Raw genomic sequence first — 20,043 nt, forward strand, 5'->3', positions numbered from 1 at the left:
TGTTGGAACGCTTCGGATAAGTTTTTTACAAACGGGGTGTAGCTTCTACCTAACGATTTATTCCTTCAGCACCGAAACTATGAAATTCTTAATCGCAAAAGTTCTTCAAGATTTCTTGAAAACACATTAATATAAAATGACTGAATAATAATTATATTATGAGAAAGATTACTATGAAATATTGTTTTATTATCACAAAACAATGTTTTAGATAGAACAATAAAATTTTATATGTATGTATGTATATAAGATGCGATAATATATTCTAGTGTTCTGTGAAGAGGTTCCGAAGCAACATAAGTGCCAATAAAATCGCTTCAGTAACTTTTAAGTTTATCTCTCTACACATGAATAGGTGATTTTAACGATTTATGTTTGTCTCTGTAAATATTATCTGGAATATCACCGATTCTAGGTTTATTTCGCAGCATTTGATTTAAAATTTTAAGATCATTCATTTCATGAAAATAATATTTTGCAAAACGTTAAGGTTACGTTTTATTATTAAAAATTACTTATTTGCTTCTCAATCTGAGAACAGCTCCGTACTCCATTTAAATGCTTAAACTGAAATAGAACAGTAGTCGATATATTACATTTTAGCACTTTGGTTTGGTGATATCTGTAATATCTATTACTTTTATATGGCATATCAAGATTTAATGGTGAACATAAAGGCGCATCAGTTTTAGCGGACGCCCTACAACACACAAGCGGTTAACCCCTTCCCGCGGTTAACACAGTATGCGTAAGAAGGGTTAGTGCGTTGGAGGAGTAACTCCTATTACGCACTGGTACTTAACCGCAAAGGCAGCTAACCACACTACCAACCACTTTGCCAGCTTAATATATAGTCACTTGTGATTTTACGCACTTAACCGCCACAGAATGAGGAGATATGCTACACGCTTTCGCCGCTCGCACGGTTAACCGCTAAAGCATTGAAGGGATAAGACTCTCTTAATTGGCGCTCTCCTAAGGGCAGTGAAAGCCTAGTGGTTAAAAACTCGGCCTCTCGATCGAGGGGTCAGAGGTTCAAATCCCAGGCACGCAGCTCTGATTTTTCGAAATTATGTGCGTATTAGATATTAATTGCTGCTAAAACGGTGAAGGATAACATCGTGAGGAAACCTGCATACCTGAGAGATTTATAAAAAAAAAATCTCAAAGGTATGTGAAGTCTACCAATACGCACTTGGCCAGCGCGGTGGACTATGGCCTAATCCTTCTCATTCTGAGAGGAGACCCGTGCCCAGCAGTGGAACATTAATGGGTTGATGATGAATTGGCGCTATTCCAGTCGGTCTTGTATTTTCCTAGAAAATTGTAAATAAAATAAATATTAAATTAAGAGTTCATGAACTTATTTATGCAACACGCGAACTCTATTAATGATGTTATGCTTTTGCGAACAAACTTTTATTTCCAAAATGATTTATAAGCTTAAAAAGTCCGTTTTGTACATGCAAAGTTGTTTAAAACAATTATTATGTTATTCAATTTGTTAAAATCGGAGTGTTATGATAATTATGCTTTTGGAGAATCCCCTGTCTCATTTCTGCGGGAATGCCCCAGGAGGAAATGCCGTCCACATCTTACACTTCCGTGACAAGAACGACAGTGTACCATGAAGCATTGAGGACTGCCACGTGTCTAAGTACGATAGAGGAACAGTGACTTAGGCACAAGGTCAAATATTTCCACAAAACATTCACCATTATAAAGGCAATAATAAAAAAAGAGTTCTACCACATTTATTCATTTATAGTATTTTCAATAATACTTCGATTACATGACCAAAGTAAAGTAGGCATTCGTTTTGAGTACTCTATAGGTCAACTAAATATTTATTGCCTAACTGCTGTTAAAATATTCAAATGGGTCCAAGTAACTTTTAGAGAGAATCAAAATGTTTTTACAGTTTATATCGAATGGACTAGTTTTAGTACTTTTAGTTAGTTCGGAACCCAGCGAGGTATGAATTGCTGTAGAATTCATTTCAACTTGTATCCGACTAGTCGAATTCAGTTTTTAATTGCCTTAGCATGCGATTTACCACGGCAGTTACCTTCTTTTTATGATATAGAAGTACAAACGAGCATGCAGTCCACTATGATAAATGGATACTGCCGCCCATGGACATCTGTAACGAACCCCAGATAGGATAAGATATTCCTACCTGAGGTCGACCACAGATGCGCCGCTTCCCCTGAGGACTAAGCTGCAACTCGTCGGAAAAGTCTCCCTTACCGCACCATTCCAACCAGAACACAGAAACGCTTAACACTACAGTAAATAAGCAGAAATATGTGTGGCGATTGTGCCGCCGGAGTCGAACAACATTATCACCTAATGGTGCAATAATAGATATCGTACGGGTTAGAAACGGTCTGTGGCAAAATCATATCGCGACTGTTCAGGCACGAGCCGTGCATATCAAAATATTGTAAAGAAAAATATGATTTGGTCTGATATGATGTGTCATATTATATGTGTATAACGCATCTAGATATAGATAAGGCTTAAGTTTTAACTCTCTTGTGGAGACTTGCAAGCTGGGACGCTTACATGCAAGATTCTTCACATGACTAGAAAGATAGAGACCGCTATCGAAGACTATTTTAACCAGAACATGTTATTGTTATTCTACGTTTCAATTAAGTATTTAATGAATTAAAACCAAGGTCAACTTTGAAAAGGGGTCAAGACTTACAAACTTTCGTAATAATGAAGTCTTTAATTCGAGTAACAAACGTACAAAGTTCATTAAGATTAAAAGATCATCTTTCGTAAAGTTCAATGCAAAATTAAGAACGGATTAAATAGACAGATTTAAATTACAATAAATTAGTAATTACTATATAAAACCCCGACTATGTACAAGGAAAATGAACTCAAATGGGATGTGACGTAGCCTACATTACTCCCACAATTTCGGTTCCGTTCCGTTGGAGATCCCGGAATCCTCTACGCAGCGCCGAGGACAGCCATCGGGGGTTTTAGTGCGGTAAGAGTCCCACATAACCCTGTGTCGCTCCCACGGCACCGGGTACCTTTCGAAGGTTTCCCCCTCGATAACAAGGGCGTAGCAACGAATAAAACATACACACATACATACATTCTCGAAAAATCCTTCGCAGTCGGATAAAAAGAGATGAATTTCGATTTCTGTTTAGGGTCTGGATTTGTGTACCTATTCATCTTTATGTGTGTCATAGCTGCCACACACATATGTATATACTTACGCTGGAAAACCTTGTAGACGGTTAAAAAGACATTTCTGTTTAGAGTCTGGATTTGCGTATTCGTTTGTGTCGCTGTCGTGCCATAGGAAAAATCCTAGTGTGTGTCCTAATAAAAAAGTGATGGATGGAACTATGCTTAAACGATGACTGTATAATAAGGGAGACTATTCCCTTCCTTAATACTTCCGATTATTGTTTTACCGTGTTGTCATAAATTTCCTCAGAACTTATGAACCGTTTGCGGTAATTCCACGTTTTTCTACTTGGCAAGGGTATAAATAATAGTGTCGTTTGAATATGATTATCTGAAAATAAGGGATGAAACCCCTTTTAGTTTTATTGTTATCGATTTTTTATGTGTCTTAAGTAATAACCCGGAAGTTGTAGGTCACATTCAGCAAATTTATGAGAAAAATATAGTGACGAAGGAATAGATCAAAATTCTTTCATTTTAATTATGTACGAATGAAGTATTTTAATATGAATATAGACGCATTGTGTACGCTTTCTGTTCCTATTAAATCTATTTATAAAAATACTATACAAATACGAAATTATCTGAACGTTCATAGGCTTTGGTATTTGAAATTTGGTTTGCCTCCCGGGATAATGTTTCCATAATTGGAGATAATGGTCAATTCCAAGAAATGGTTAAGGGTAGCACCCTTATACGAGACTCCCTACTTAGTCGTTATTGGTATCAATGCTATGACAAACCTGAGGTGTGTCCAATCCTATCTAGAATTAACTACAGTTGTCAAGGGGCAACAGGACCATTTACTACTATCAGATAAACTGTACCCTTACCATGAGTTTTTACGTTTTGACAAATATGACTGTTTTGGTATTAGTTTACGTATTGGTCCATACAATTTCCAAGTTCTGATATAATCCGCTAGGGGCGCTGATTGGAAATAGTATAGGCAAATACGTAAACAAATACCAAAACAGTCATATTTGTCAAAACGTATATCTCATGGTAAGGGTACTGTATGCTGGTTTGTTAATTCTATTTGATTGAATGTGTACTACTTAAGACATACTTATACGAGGCAAAGCACCTACGACCGACCTCGGGTGCGACTTTTATCTAATCGGAGGTTAAATACAAATGCCCATGGGCGGTAGTAGCCACTTACCTTACTGAACTGCGTGCTCACTTGTGACTAATGTAAGTGTACGTTAAGATGCTTACAGTTACGTAAAAATAACTGTTAAACAGAACTATACCGGTAAGTAGTTCTTCATACTTATTCCCTTACGAGTTACTATTACAACTGGGAGTATCAAAGAGAATTGATATATCGCGTGAACCTGGCTCTCTTAGGACCCTGGGGTACTTAGGATACTGTTACAATGTTACGAAGCACTTCTTTATGTCTGTTTTATTTTACAACCCTTTTACCGTTTCCAAAACTATGGCATGGCCTACAGGTTATGTTAGTTTTATTGTTCTTTTATATTTTACAAGGAAATTCTGTAAGGTATTATATTTACGAGCTTCTGTTAAGGCCTCTGCCCTCAAATACATTTTTTTTATAATATAGGAGTAGCAGACGAGCATGCAGTCCACCTGATGGTAAGTAGCTACTGCCGCCCATGGACATCCCTAATCAACCCCTAGGATAGGATTAGATATTCCTACCTGAGGTCGGCCACAGATGCGCCGCTACCCCTGAGGACTAAGCTGGAACGCCTCGGAAAAGTCTGTCTCCCTTACCACACCCTTCAAACCGGAACACAGCAGCGCCTAAAACTGCTGTTATTAGGTAGAAGTAGGTGTGACGGTGGTGCCGCTGGAGTCGAACGACAAATGGTTCTACCACCTTCAAACCACCTTCACCTTTTTTTAGGTAAAAGTCTTATTTTTCGGTAAACGCGTAGTACAACAGCTGTCAATTTTCGAATTCAATTGCCAGTATATTGTTGTAAAATAGAAATATTAAAACTTAAGGAAATATAAAAAATTAAATATAAAACAATGAGTCCAAATCATTTGTTGAGCATAACTTACTACAACAATCCATATCGAAGAAGCGAAGAACCAATGCTGGGCACGGGCACACATCTTTCAAAACGTTTTAAAGACCTCGATGTTTTCGGACGCATATAATTTTGAAAATAAGTGCATGCTTGGGATTCGAAATACGGACCCCCAGATTGACACGACGAATTTTAACTACTATGCTAACTCAGCTATGCATTTAATTTGTACATTTAGTTTCTATAAGTGCTAAAATCTCCATGCAGATGTAATGACGTCACACGCTACGTCACAACACGGTAGAAAGTCGAAAAACATTTCATCAAAAGGTAACATGTCATACGAACTTTTAGCTGAATCAAAAAGCTTATCATTCACTTTTTTCTGAAAGCATTTGTCAGCTTTTAGCGAATGAGAGTAACAAAAATAGTGACTATTTTGCTTTTACTACGAATTACGTCAGTAGAGCTAGATATTTTTATTACAAGCGTTTTCAAAATTTTCATGTTATATCGTATTGTTAGGAACGTCAATAGAAGATAGAAAATTTAATTGTCAAATGAGGGTATTAACTAAAAAGGGGCGTATAAAAAGGCACTGTAGATCGCTTTCTGGGTAGTTATTTTCCGATTATTGTAAAGAACGTTACTCTGCCATTTTTGTTGTCGAATCTATAATTTGTATGCTTACTTGTTATTTTGTTAATTTAGTAAAGTAAAATTGTAAAAGTAAAATGTTCTCGGTTTATAAAGGTTGTTTTTTTAAATAATTTCCTGGCGAATTTTCCTGACAGTATATTGTATTGAGTGTACAAACTGAACTTTAAGCTGAACGTTAACCCCAAGCGATGAAACTGGTTCTTTGTATACATGTTTGGTTCGGATGACGCATGATTACATTAGAAACGTCATCCTAAATCCAATATGGCGGACCTTCCAACCGCGAACCATTTTTTTTATATACTCCCATGACATGGGTATCAAATGAAATGGTTTTCTGAGAAGAATACTTCTCAACTGACTTTAGACGAGTACACCATGGTATGGTGGCTAGTGCCGCCAATGGACCAGTGCGCTGATACCATTGAGGACTAAGCTGGAATATCTCGGATGCGTATATCTCCCTCACCACACCTATCAAACAAGAACACAGCAGCACTTGACACTACTGTTAAGTAGAAATAAGAGTGGTGGTGAGGGATGGTGGTGAACCACAGAAGATTCGACCTTTGAATTTCATTTGTACTTACCAAACCAAAGCTAGCTTAATTCCTCCTATTCGGTACTGCATAATTAGCTTATACAATGATTACTGATACAATTTGAATAGAAAACAAAATGAATATTTGAAATGAAACATGCATAAATATATGTGGATATTATTATTGGCATGCCACTCTGCAAAATTGTCTCTTTATGAATCACTTTCATATTTAGCGACGAATAACTGAATGGGAAATTGGCGACCACTTTTGTACACAGCCAATTTGGTTATAACGCCTCATAATTTGTTAAATGTACCATTAAACAAATTAAAAATTAATTTACAATTATAACGCTTTTGTAAGCTTTTAGGTTGATATTGTTCTCGTATAATTACATATCTTAATTATAAGTGTCTTTTACAATAAGAAGATTTCTAGGTTTCCGTTCGTTGTTCCATTTCTGTTAATTATCTTCTTACGTAGATGAGTAATAAAATGGACTGGGCGAGTGTTCCGTGCCACTATTATTTTAATACGAGTATTTGTTATCATTTTCGAAAATCTGATTTTTCGAAATTATGTGCGTATTAGAAATGAATTATCACTTGCTAAAACGGTGAAGGAAAACATCGTGAGGAAACCTACATACCTGAGAGATTTATAATAAAAAAAAAAACTCAAAGGTACGTGAAGTCTACCAATACGCACTTGGCCAGCGCGGTAGACTATGGCCTTATCCTTCTCATTATGAGAGGAGACCCGTGCCCAGCTGTGGGACAGTAATGGGTTGATGATGATGATTTGTTATCATAATAGCTAACAAAGAACATTGATCGTCATAATTGTATCTACCTGGGTTGAGTAGATAACTGTTGGACTGCGGTATGACTCTCTGTAAACACTATGTTAGTGTTAAACATTTATGTTACATTTTAAAAATGTGCTGAAAACATAACTACATGTAAGCTAGAATATGTTGGAACGCTTTGATATCAATGGCTCCGGGTGGGATAATGAGCTGGTTATGGATGTCTATGACCAGATATCACGTATCATCAGATAAACAACATTCTAGTTCCCTTCATCAATAATAAAGAACTTAACTTTCTAATAAATAATGCATTATTACAATGCACTAGGTTTGCAATTATTGCTAACATTAAAAAAAATGAGTAGGAACCGTGTTCACTCCAAAACAAAAATATTTAGATATTTTTAAAATAAAGACTTAAGGTTTTAACTGTTAAAGGAAAACAAAGAGAAGGATTGGGATGTCAGTTGTATTTTAATTTGAGGCGGAATTAACATTTCTCTCGCATTAGAGACTTTTAAGAGTTTTTGGGAAAGAGGAAAAAAGGTTGAGAATTCTCTTATATTTCTTATCCAGAGGATTTTTAGTCATTTTAAGTAATTTATTATTGTGGGTTAAAATTTATTAATTTTAAGTGCGTTTTAAGTATAATTTAATTAAGTATATTATGTACTAACTTGGAAATATTTTCTAACGTTGCGAAATAAATATCGCTAATTATAAGAAACTAGGTAATATAAAAATATATCTCTTTTAAATCTCTGAACTTCGACACATTAATTTAATTTAAATCCTAAATTTTACTCTATAAATTAAACTATATTTTAAAAAATTTAAAAAAATATTTAAAAATGATATTTTTTTAAATAAAAATCGTTGCCCGGCGGTCATAACGAGAGTTATGAAAAGTTTTTAATTACCATAATTGTGTCGTAATTCAATATCGAATATAGAATGTCGCTAAAAATAAAAAAATGTAGAGAACAGAAGAATAGTTTTAATATACATAGTATTTTACCTTTCATTGTAACTTTATTTCAATACCTGCCCAAATCAATACTACTAACAACTGAAAATACATTTCTGGTAAGCATAGCTGAATTTAAGGAGAAAATAAAGACAAGCCGACGAATAACTAAAACACCATTGAATTAGGGTCTATCGATGTTTTAGAAGCGAGGAAAACAAGACTCTTTGAAAGTTTTAGCCTTTTTCTGTTACTTTATTACACGGAAAGCAACTGAATACACAGTTTTTAACTTAAAAATATATTCGACGGAATATAAATAAATATAAGGAATATAGTATACTATATCAGTTTATAAATGTATGCTTTAAAACCGTTATTTCCGTTCCGTTGAGTATATTTTAGTGCCACCTGTTTATCATAATGTTCTTATCAACGAACGGATAAACAATTGTGATAATAATAACTACTTCCAAAAATTATAATTATTATATACATATTTCACTTTTAAATTAAATATTAAATTCAAAAACTTAACCTTTTATTTTGAGCTATAAGTGAAATTATAAGCTCAATTTTATATCGAGTATTTCGAAACCAATTTAAATATTTTATTTAATGATTAACACTAATAGATCTGCAATTTCAAAGTTTCAGAGTATCTTGTTCTTAAGGAAACTATTGTAAGAACTTCCGCTAAACTCGACCGTAACTTTTCGTCTTGAAAACTTTTGCAGTAATGTTATTATTTGAAAATATTTGTAACACTACTTACAATAACGTATGTAACTTAATTTCCGTTCTATTATGAAATGACATTTAAATTAGCGACCATAAAATAAAGTTCAAATTATATAGCAATCATATCTTAACCAAAAAGTAAATTAGTATAACTTTCTGATTTTGAAGATATTTTGACATACAAAAAATATTTAAAAAAATCCTCCCTTAAATTAAATCTTCCAAAAGGAAGCACTGTAGAAACACTTACATATAAAATACACTTTTGATAATCCAAATAAACTTTACGCCATCTTTAAATTTTACTTTACGTTTTACAACCGAAACAATAACTATTTAATAATCGTTCAAAAATTTTAAAAATATCAACAACGCCCTTAAAAAAGTTTTTGAAAGTTACTTACAGTTTGCAGCTTTTGTCCACACCACCAGAACACACGGCAGGTTCCCGAGGGTCGCGACAAGGGTCCCGTCAGCGCTTGCAGGCCCGGTGGTAGAATGCGCTTGGGCGACGAGCGAGCGAGCTTTTAAACATCGCCCATAGAGCTGCGAAGCGACGCGTGGGACGTATTGGGCGGTTGGGCGGGCGGGATCCGATCTACGTTAGAGGGCGAATAGGTGCGATTGGTTGATGTAGAACAGTATTTATCTTATATTTTGGTGTATTACAATACCTATATTGCATTTTTAAATAGTTTAATAATATTTTAACAAATTGCTTTTTCATCCAATTGTAATATAAGAAATGTTTACTTTATTTTATCGTATGATTCGTATGTCGCATAAATATTTTTGGATTAAAATTGCAAATGTTTTTACTTTCTATTTTTAATACTTAATTACTGATTGCTTTAAATGGAATTAGGTACATTAGAAAAACACATCTAAATAACTACAGAAATTTAAAAATACATTTAGAAATAATAATTAAAAACATAGCGAAACTAATTAGTACATATTTACCAAAACCTTACAGTGAATTGACTGACTTATATACATTGATGGCTACAATGTACTTTAATTTATTTCATAGTCGATTACTGATAACTAATAATATTAACTAAACTAACAATATTTAACGTCCAATAAAATAAATCGAAATGAAGAGTTGTGTTAGCCAAAACACACATACACAAATATACAACTACACAAATATATTTATGTCAACTCTATATAATTCTAAGCTCTGTACACCGCCCTCCTGTAACCGCTCGCAGCACAGATTTCTTCAGTGTCGAGCGAGAGAAACAACAACCAGCAGCTGTCTCGCTCACACCCCAACTTGACGCACTCACATCAAGTTATTAAACTTGCAATCAGTTGATTATGGAGTTGTTTTTACCACTTTATTGGAGTGGGAAACACTCGAGCGGCTTTTAATTACACATATCGCTGTGTAGGTGATAATTATGAGGATATGTGTACAGAGCTGTGATTATTGTATCAGGGTCTGATAAATTAGAACAGGAGGCCTACCACAACCTTTTAAAAATCATCATAGTTCAGGAAAGTTTTATTTCCTCCTTAAAACAGTAAAATATTCCGACACACAGTTGAACAAACTTAAACCCTTATTAATTTTTCGCTTATCCATTGTATAAACCCAACTGAAATAGTTGTAATTTGCTTAAAAAGTTACATTTCCTACAAAAAAAGTAAAAATATGATTTAAATAATATTGTTTTAAGAGATGGTAGTAACCCCCCAGGACGATTTAAAAATGACAATGTTTTTATTTTACCTGTAAGTATCCATAAATATTTACAGCAATGTATTATCTTAATCAGCTTGTTTCGCATTTTTTAAACTTTTATTTTTCTTGCTATATCAGTATTCAACACCTAATCAATTTTTATCTGCTTCCACTTAGCCGAATTGAATGAAATTCGGAACAATGTAGCAATATATTGAGGTGTCCATAGAAACGTCTCAACTAAACAAGGTAACCGGTGTTCCGTCATCATTAGCTCCACTAGTAAATGGATCAATCACCATACTTGAGAATTTTAAAATTAGATAGGCTAAAATTGATACATTTCGATCTTTTAATGGCAACTTGGTCCTTCAAATTACTAAAATTAAGGTAACTTACCCAAATACATAGTTAGTGATTGAAGTAAGAAATATAAGAAATGTAAGATTTATACAATTAAAAAAAAACTTCAACGTAGCAGTTTCCACGACACGGGTAGCGGAGTCATCACTCGTCTGTCACGCAGGGTTCGATTCACGGCCAGGCAGATCTAAATAATTCATTTAGTTCCTATCCTGAGTATTGGTATTTGCCCTTATACAGATAAGGGCAAATACCAATACTCAGGATGGCCATGGACACAGGTCCATGGCCATCCATAACACTGGCAATCCTATTCTAGTTAAAAAATCTTACTGGCAAAAGTACAAAGGTACACTCTTTTTGTTACAGGACATACAGACATATATTAATTTTGTCACAATAAGTAAAATATTAAAAAATAACTCACGCACAAAACCCAGTTTATAGGACCCCGGACGCAGATAAATTCCGACATGAGGACATATAATTTGACTTTTTAATTATTCTTAAAGCTCCTTGTTTAAAATTAATTACGAGTATATCAACGTATCATTCTAATCTGGTAATTTTTATCTGTAAGGGGTATTATGATTTGCTTAAAAAGGCTGGTTAAATTAATGAGAGATAAATTCCTATTTGAAATATACAAACGGGAAAGTTGGAAGATCTTATTCGAAGTTTTTTTATTAGTTTTAATAGTTTGAAATCGCAATCGACGGCACCACTACCACACCGATTTCTGCCTAAAATCTGCAGTATTAAGCGCTGCTGTATTCTGGTTTGAAGGGTGTGGCAAGAGACATACTTTTTCGAAGCGTTCCAGCTTAATCCTTAGGGATAGCGGCGTATCTGTAGCTGCCCTTAGGTAGGAATATAATCCTATCTGGGTTGATTACAGATGTCTATGAGCGGTAGTACTTACCATCAGGTGGACCGCATGCTCGTCTGCTACTCTTATATTTAAAAAGTCTAAGTGAGATCTCCAAAATAAGACGCCAGAATACATACAACTAAGCAATCACTCCTTAACAAATTAAATGCTCAAAATCAAAGTCCCAATCGTATTACTTGAAAAACTCCAGTCATTACTCACCTAATGGTTGGATAAAAACGAAAACATAGTAATTAATGATGTTACCACACGAATAAAACATCGGTTGTGGCAAAAACGGAATTAAATTGTAAATGAGTTTAAGCTTAACAAAGGACACCAATGAGACACGTCATAAGCAAACGTGTAATTATTGTTTTCATACATTCAACAGTATTGTGGTTTGACTGAAATTGTCATTTTTGTATTTTCAATTATATATCGTCGTTTCGTTATTGTCCCATTGCTGGACTTGGGTATCTTCTCAGGTTGTGAGGACCGTAATCTACCGCGCTGTCCAAGTACAAATCGGTAGATTTTATAGATATTTAGAGAACTTTATTTAAAGGAATTCGCATGCGTGTAGGTTTCCTCACGACGTTTTCCTACACCAAGCAAGTGATAATTAATTTCTAAACATTTATGTTATGTGACCTTTGATGGCAATACGCAGGGTTTAGGTTCCATCCCATGATGATAATGATGATTTTATGAGTTTAAAGTTGAATTCTCGTTTTATATGCCTATGACAGATTGTAAGTGTTCTTGTAGTTTGACGACCCGCGTGGCGGAGTGGTTACCATACCGGTCTGACGCGCAGAGGGTCCCGGGTTTGATCCCCGGCCACACAGAAATTTAAATGATGAATTTAGATTTCTGTTTCTGGGTCTGGGTGTCTGTGTATTTGTTTCTGTGTGTGTCCATGGCACCCACGATACAGGGAATCCTAGTGTGGGGCTGTGAGTGTAGAAAGCGTTTGTTTATTTGTTTATAGGCCTTTATAAAATAATAGTACAGGATCCCTAGTATAGTTTTCATCATTTATTAATAACAAGCTGATTTTTCGTGAGTAGCTTCGTTTCGACAAGACGCCCAACATTTTTCCTTACAGCAATGTTGGTAAATGGTAGCTTGATGGGGCAGCAAGGATAAAATATGTTGACCGGACGAATTCTAAAAATTTATTACTAACCAATTTTTTCTTTGTTAATTATCAAGATAATTATTTAAATAACGTGAAAAAATATTTGTCCTACAAAATATAAGGTTTTTATTAAGGCGTCCCCCCTCTCCAACATGTATCATAAACAAGGTCATGAAAAATAATTACTAACCAGCTGATTTTTTTTTTATTGGCTGTCTACCATTTACATAGTCTACCATGCACATTGTCCTACAAATTGCATGGTATGTCATCTCGGACCTACGCTGAAAAGATGTTAATTCCGCAGGATTATTTTTTTTATTAGTAACTGTAGGACAAAGGTATCACGTGATAGGATAATATAATTTTTATCTAAATAAAACAATGTCCTACAAAAAAAAGGGTAACTTTTATTAATCCTACAAGATTTGTAATTTAACTATAATATAATATAAATAAACTATAAAACTGGCGGACTGGAATAACGTACTTCGCAATTTGTAGGACAATGTGGGTAGTAAGCTGTGTAAATGTTAGACAGCTAATAAAAAAAAAATCAGCTGGTTAGTAATTATTTTTCATGACCTTGTTTATGATACATGTTGGAGAGGGGGGACGCCTTAAAAAAAACCTTATATTTTGTAGGACAAATATTTTTTTACGTTATTTAGATAATTGTCTCGATAATTAATAAAAAAAAATTCGGTTAGTAATATTTTTTTTTGATTCGTCAAATCAACATATTTCATCCCTATTATTTTAGTTATAAACCACAATCGAGAACTTTCGTACGAGAATTTGTTGGGCGTCTCATTGAAACGAAGCTATTCTGGAACACTCAGCTTGATACTAATTATTTTTACATTAAGTATTAGTACTACAACTTTTAAGTGTAGGTCCGAGATGACATACCATGTAATTTGTAGGACAATGTGCATGGTAGACTATGTAAATGGTAGACAGCCAATAAAAAAAAAATCAGCTGGTTAGTAATTATTTTTCATGGCCTTGTTTATGATACATGTTGGAGAGGGGGGACGCCTTAATAAAAACCTTATATTTTGTAGGACAAATATTTTTTCACGTTATTTAAATAATTATCTTGATAATTAACAAAGAAAAATTTGGTTAGTAATAAATTTTTAGAATTCGTCCGGTCAACATATTTTATCCTTGCTGCCCCATCAAGCTACCATTTACCAACATTGCTGTAAGGAAAAATGTTGGGCGTCTTGTCGAAACGAAGCTACTCACGAAAAATCAGCTTCTTATTAATAAATGATGAAAACTATACTAGGGATCCTGTACCATAACTATATATGATATATAGTTCGTATTCGAATACAAGTTTTTTAAATCTACAAATGTTTATGTATTCTATCAACCGTGAAACCAAAACAGTGACATTTGAAGCGTAGATTAATATCGATACAATTAAAATCATTCAGCATTCCTGATACGTTAAAATTAGCGTACAGGTGACATTCATTAATAGTTCTGCATTAATGCATCAACTAATTTAATTAAAATTGCCTACATGCGGTTTACGTTTACTCCTTTTTTTGACCTTCGGTTAGCGATGGTGACAGCAATTGAACCAAAAAGAGTTTGCCTACTTTTAATTAAATTCACAATTAAAGTTCGCCATCAAATCTGAAAAAATATAATGACTAAGTAAATCGCATACATTTCCGAGGCGTTCCACCTTAGTCCTCAGGGGTAGCGGCGCATCTGTGGCCGACCTCAGGTAGGAATATCTCTATCTGGGGTTGATTACAGATGTCCATGGGCGGCAGCAGCCACCTAACATCAGGTGGACTGCATGCTCGTCTGCTACTTCTAATTTATAGAAAAAAAATCGCATGGCTTGTCGTCATAACCGTAATTTCAAAGGTAGAGTTAGTATAGTTGGTGAGGTACCACCTTCTCTTGCATTTATATCGTGAAGCAGTTCTTCGTGGAAGAATGTGAATGCCGACTGACTTTAATTTCTAAGTGTTAGCAATATATTCATATTATTTAATTACGTATAGTATTATTTTGTATTATTTTTTCATGATGTGTTATTTTTATAAGTGCCCATTTATATAGTCACTGGCTGTATGGGTTAAACGATTGTGTGCATTAGCATAAAAAAAGAAAAAGAACGCGCTTGGCGCGGAACTTGTATTTTACACGGGAATAATAAAAGTTGAAAATTAGACCAAGAAAATAGTTTGTGTTATTAGAAGCAAGTCCTTAAGTCTTTTGATCATAGTCCTCGAGAGTGGCAATGCATCTGTGATCTGTATCGCTTCTGGTAGAACATAATCGGTTTGGAATTTCTTACAGATTACAGAAGTCCATACGCGGCAGAGATCACTTACCATCAGGTGGCCCACGAGCTCGTTTGCTTAAATTTTGTTAAAAAAGCATCTAAAAAGTTAATTCTGTAAATGCGAGGGTACAGTCTAGATCGTCTAGATCTTTAGTCAAGATTAGACCGTAGAAGGAGACATAATTATATTATTAATAAGTTTTATGTGGTTTGGTATCATCGAGGGAACACTAATGAAGTGAGCAAAAGTTATTATTAGATTTAATTTGTTATCTTTACGCTTCCAATTTTACACTTGGTCAATTCAAAATAAAAAACTAGTTTTAAATTTACAGTCAGCATAATTTAATAATATGTTCTATCACCATAGATTAGTAAAGATTACTCATTCCTAACAAGAAAATGTACCCAGTTTTGAGAATTGAAATAGTTGCGTAAAAAAGTTTTGCCACGTCTCCGTCCGAAAATGTCCCTAAAATATTTGAAATAATTATTTATTGATTACGTAAATTACGTAATTATTACGTAAATTAGTTATTTATTCGTAAATTTTCTCTAAAAATGTTTTTATTTGTCAACAATTCAAAAAAAGAACTTACTAAAATAAGCCGTTTGTGGCTTCATTCAATTTCAAGGCGGCGAAGTATCTTTACTAATCTATGTCTATCACTATAATAAATATATTTTGATAGGATAAATTTAACCACTTTGTACCTATGACAAACGACATACTTTTACACTGACCACTTAGGGCAAAGAGGTGTCTTGTTCGCACAATGGGGACAAATGCTCCATTTTGCTCTCTTCCATCTGGTGTTCAGGTACACATAAGTATAAAAGTAAGTAACAGCAAGTTTAGTTCCTATAATTTGTTAAGGCATGGGAATGTAGGTATATTTAGTGTGACACATAATTAAACCAATCTAAATATATATAACTCAAAGCAGACTGACTGACATAGTGATCCATCAACGCACAGCCCAAACCACTGGACGGATCGGGCTGAAATTTGGCATGCAGGTAGATTATTCTTTATTCTTCTTTGGAAAAAAATTATAATAGGCACAGTCATAATACTAGAAATAAAGATAAATTGGCCATACCTCAATTTAGATTAAGCAAGGTGTGTAATTCTTTTATGGGGAACTGTATTCGTTTCTACAATAAAATACCAAAAGACATTATCGATCTATCCGAGAAAAGGTTTAAATCTACTATAAAATTAACTTTATGTAAAAAAGCTTATTATAATGTAAATCAGTATTTAAATGATAAATCCGTATGGTATGACAACTCCAGCTCCAACATCAAAAATTAATTATATGTACCACTATGTAAAATTGTATATTATTTACTCTTTAAAAGATGCAAATATGCACACGTATGGAGTTTCTTGCGCCGCTTCTTCTCCATAGCGAAATACCTTCCGAAGCGGTGGTAGTTTGTTGACTTTCAAAAAGTATTCTATATGAATCAATTTTGAATAAATGAGATTTGAAATTTGAATTTGAAATTTGATATTATGACGTACGCATCCGCTAAGAACGGATTTTGATCAATTCTACCCCCTAGGGGTTAAAATAGGGGATGAAAATATTACTTCGTAACGCGAGCGAAGCCGCGGGCAAAAGCTCGAATAGTATAAGAGTCACTTGAAATGTATTTCTTTGTAGCTTCGAAATTCAAGAGCCAAAATTCGAAATCTGGTAATCGTTTGAATATGTACATTTAAATTATAATTTATTTTTCTATAGTGGATATTCATACCAAAGACTAAATACCACATTTCAAGTCTTGGTCTACTAAGACTGTGTATCAATTATTTATTGTAATGTTTATGTTTAGCGAATCACATCTTCTACTCTCTTAGTTCCACAGAAGAATCCCTGCATCGTGGTGTATAAAACCTAGAGACAGAATAGAAATCTGAATGTACCTTTTATTTAAATGTCAACCTGGCCTTCAATGTCCTATACATATAGAACATTGATTAATACTATAAATAATACTTTAATGGAAAAGGAAACTACGTAAAACACGGTTTAAAAAACAAAACATACAAAAATAACTCCATTGTTAAACTTGGAAATGAATATAATACAAAACTAACGTCTTTGTCCGGTAATTTCCCGAAAATATGTGTTCGGCGAACAATTAAATCCATTATACTCCACAAAACAAAATGAATCGAACTTCAAAGAAATACGTCATGGCAGCCATCACTTCAAATTAACATGATTCTATTATTATCCTTATTATTAGCCTTAGCCGTATATTTAGACAATAGCCAAAGACAATGTCGTTACGAAACTACGAAACGAAGAGCTACAATTTTAAAAGTTCGAAAACACAATATACACAGCTGTCAAAATTTTCTCTCCCACAGAAATGTTGTAGAAAATTTCACCGACGAATTTGCATTATATTGTTAATATTTAGATCCCGTGAGGGCTGAACATTTCGTATAATCCATGATAATTGTCTCGCAAAGTTGTGGAGCCGAGAATTTTTCACTCCGCGCTACGGTAGAAGGTATAAAGTTTGTTAATACAATTCAAACAATCCTTCCCGTCCCGTGTAATCAGGTACATCTGAATAAAATGTGACAGTTAAAACGTTTACTATCTTTATATATAAGAATATACGCCGGTTTATCTGTTTGTCCTTTATGCTACACAATTCATCAGATAGCTATGTATTATGTAACTTTAAGAAGTTATTGAGCACACTCCCCTGAAGATTTCTGGCATTGAACATCTGATTCTTTCCTATTGATTATACGCGTGTACATATACAAAATGAAATTAAATTGGTACCTATAAATAAATCCATGAAATTTTGGAATATATTTAAACCCAATAGGTGGCGCTGATTTCTAGATTTTGTAATATAGCGTCTACCTGGGGCCACTAGTTGATTTTATTGTGTGGATATACGAGTATAAGAAATAACTTTTTCACAATAAAGTACTCGTGTAAAGTACTACTTTATTCTGTAATTGTAACGATAAGAATTCCCAGAAATATGTTAAATATGCTAATATAAAAAATTACGACTTTCTAATAGGCACTTAGTTTACTTTTTATGGCATCAGGAACACAAGTATATCTTATCTTTATTTAATTATTCACCTTTACTCTTCTTCATCATTGTTGCTACCATCTTGCAGGTTTTCTGATCCTTCCATTTGACCTCTTCTAGCATTTATCATCTCCACTAAATCAACTTTCTGCATCGTCACTTTCACAAGGTCTTTCAATATTTTCTTTATGTCGTCATCTTGTGATATCAGGTTTTTTATATTCTCTCTCGTGAAGCCAAAGTCCCTTCTGCTTCCGATGGGTGGAAGAAGTGGTTGTTTGAACTTCTTTTTCCTCATTCTTATTGGTTGCATGGGGCCGTCAGGTTGTCTCGGTACTGGTTTTGGCATAGAACCAACTCCGCTACGTCCTTTCATTATTGGTCCCTGTCTGCTGGTACCATCAGTGCAATGGTTATTAATGCAGTTATCCCCACAGCACATGGAACAACACATCTTGCACTCCTGCTGCTTTGGTGGTGGTGGTGGTGGTATTGGCTGCTGCAAATTTACAGGTTCGGCATTTCTGCGTTTGTGGTTGCAGTCCGTGTAGTAGAGAATATTCTCAATACTCTCTTCTGATGATGATGAGGCAATTTTGTATTTCTTCTTCGCTAAGATATTCGTCAACTGCAGAGCTATTAACATCTGAAATATTAAAGAGATATTATTTTGATATATTAGTAATGCGGCTATTACAATGGCACGTCCGCACTTATGACACTTGCCACAGACTCCAAACCTCTACAAACATATGGCTTATTTTGTTTGGTATGATTTGGTATACGAACCAAGCCAATCTTTCTTTTTTTTATCCACACGTTTGCATTTGTCATAGTTTGTTTTAGGTTTGGCAAGCGTGTAAACAGGGCATAAGATGTCCTACCTATACTGCAGAACCGATAATATAATCAATAGAGCACACATTATATTACTATTTAAACATACTTGAGTTAACTTTATGTTTTATGTTACACTAAAATATCATACTCAAACTGGAAATATATGGCAGTAACCATAATATGCACTGAAAATTTTATTTAATATTTCTTTTAAACGTTACGTTAAATACCCATCGACCTACATACTCATTTCACAAGAGTCATAGAGAAGTTTAGTTTTGATAACCCGGCGGATGAAAATAGAGTGAATATTCTGTAAAACCTACCGTTTCGAATAATTCCATTACGTGTAGCCACAAGCACGTGAGGCGGCGCACTCGTGGCTATCAAGTGGTGCCGGATACGTTAGGAGTGTTTATAAACATTCAGCTTAACACTTAACATTAACTGTTTAGCTACACATACCGTTAAAATTGGGATGTATTTCATTTAGTTTTAAATTTCGTTTAGCTTTCTGTTTGTGTAGAGCAATTGTATCTGTAGCAAGGAGTAATGTAAAATTTACTTTCAATACAAGTACCGGACGGTCACCCAGTGGGTTCCGGGTTCGATTCCCAACACAGATATCTAAATTATACATTTAAACTAGCTGACCCGAAAAATGTTAAGGGTGAACAACCCTTATCATTTTGGGGGATGAAAAATACATGTTGGCCGATTCTCATAGATACCGGATAAGCACAAAAAAATTCATCAAAATCGGTCAAGCTGTTTCGGAGGAG

General features: G+C 34.3%; 2 protein-coding genes across 2 annotated transcripts in view; both read right to left on the reverse strand.

The window, feature by feature from the left end:
* CCHa2 (neuropeptide CCHamide-2) overlaps positions 1 to 9,483 on the reverse strand; it is a 53,834-nt gene extending 44,351 nt beyond the window's left edge. Inside the window, exon 1 of the mRNA XM_073073253.1 lies at positions 9,357 to 9,483. The gene's annotated coding sequence lies outside the window, so the exon portion shown is untranslated. The remainder of the gene's footprint in view (positions 1 to 9,356) is intronic.
* Positions 9,484 to 17,329: 7,846 nt separating this feature from the next.
* On the reverse strand, positions 17,330 to 19,714 carry LOC140757778 (uncharacterized). Its single transcript, XM_073093648.1, has 3 exons — positions 19,588 to 19,714; positions 18,472 to 19,067; positions 17,330 to 17,860 (listed from the first exon to the last, which is right to left on the reverse strand). Exons 1-2 carry the CDS (start codon positions 19,603 to 19,605, stop codon positions 18,474 to 18,476), a joined length of 612 nt encoding a protein of 203 aa, XP_072949749.1. The 5' UTR covers positions 19,606 to 19,714; the 3' UTR covers positions 17,330 to 17,860; positions 18,472 to 18,473.
* Positions 19,715 to 20,043: the final 329 nt, after the last annotated feature.

This window comes from Epargyreus clarus, unplaced genomic scaffold (genome assembly GCF_041222505.1).
Source record: "Epargyreus clarus isolate Ecla_fem2 unplaced genomic scaffold, WU_Ecla_fem_2.2 ptg000005l, whole genome shotgun sequence".
NCBI classification, from domain to species: Eukaryota; Metazoa; Arthropoda; class Insecta; order Lepidoptera; family Hesperiidae; genus Epargyreus; species Epargyreus clarus.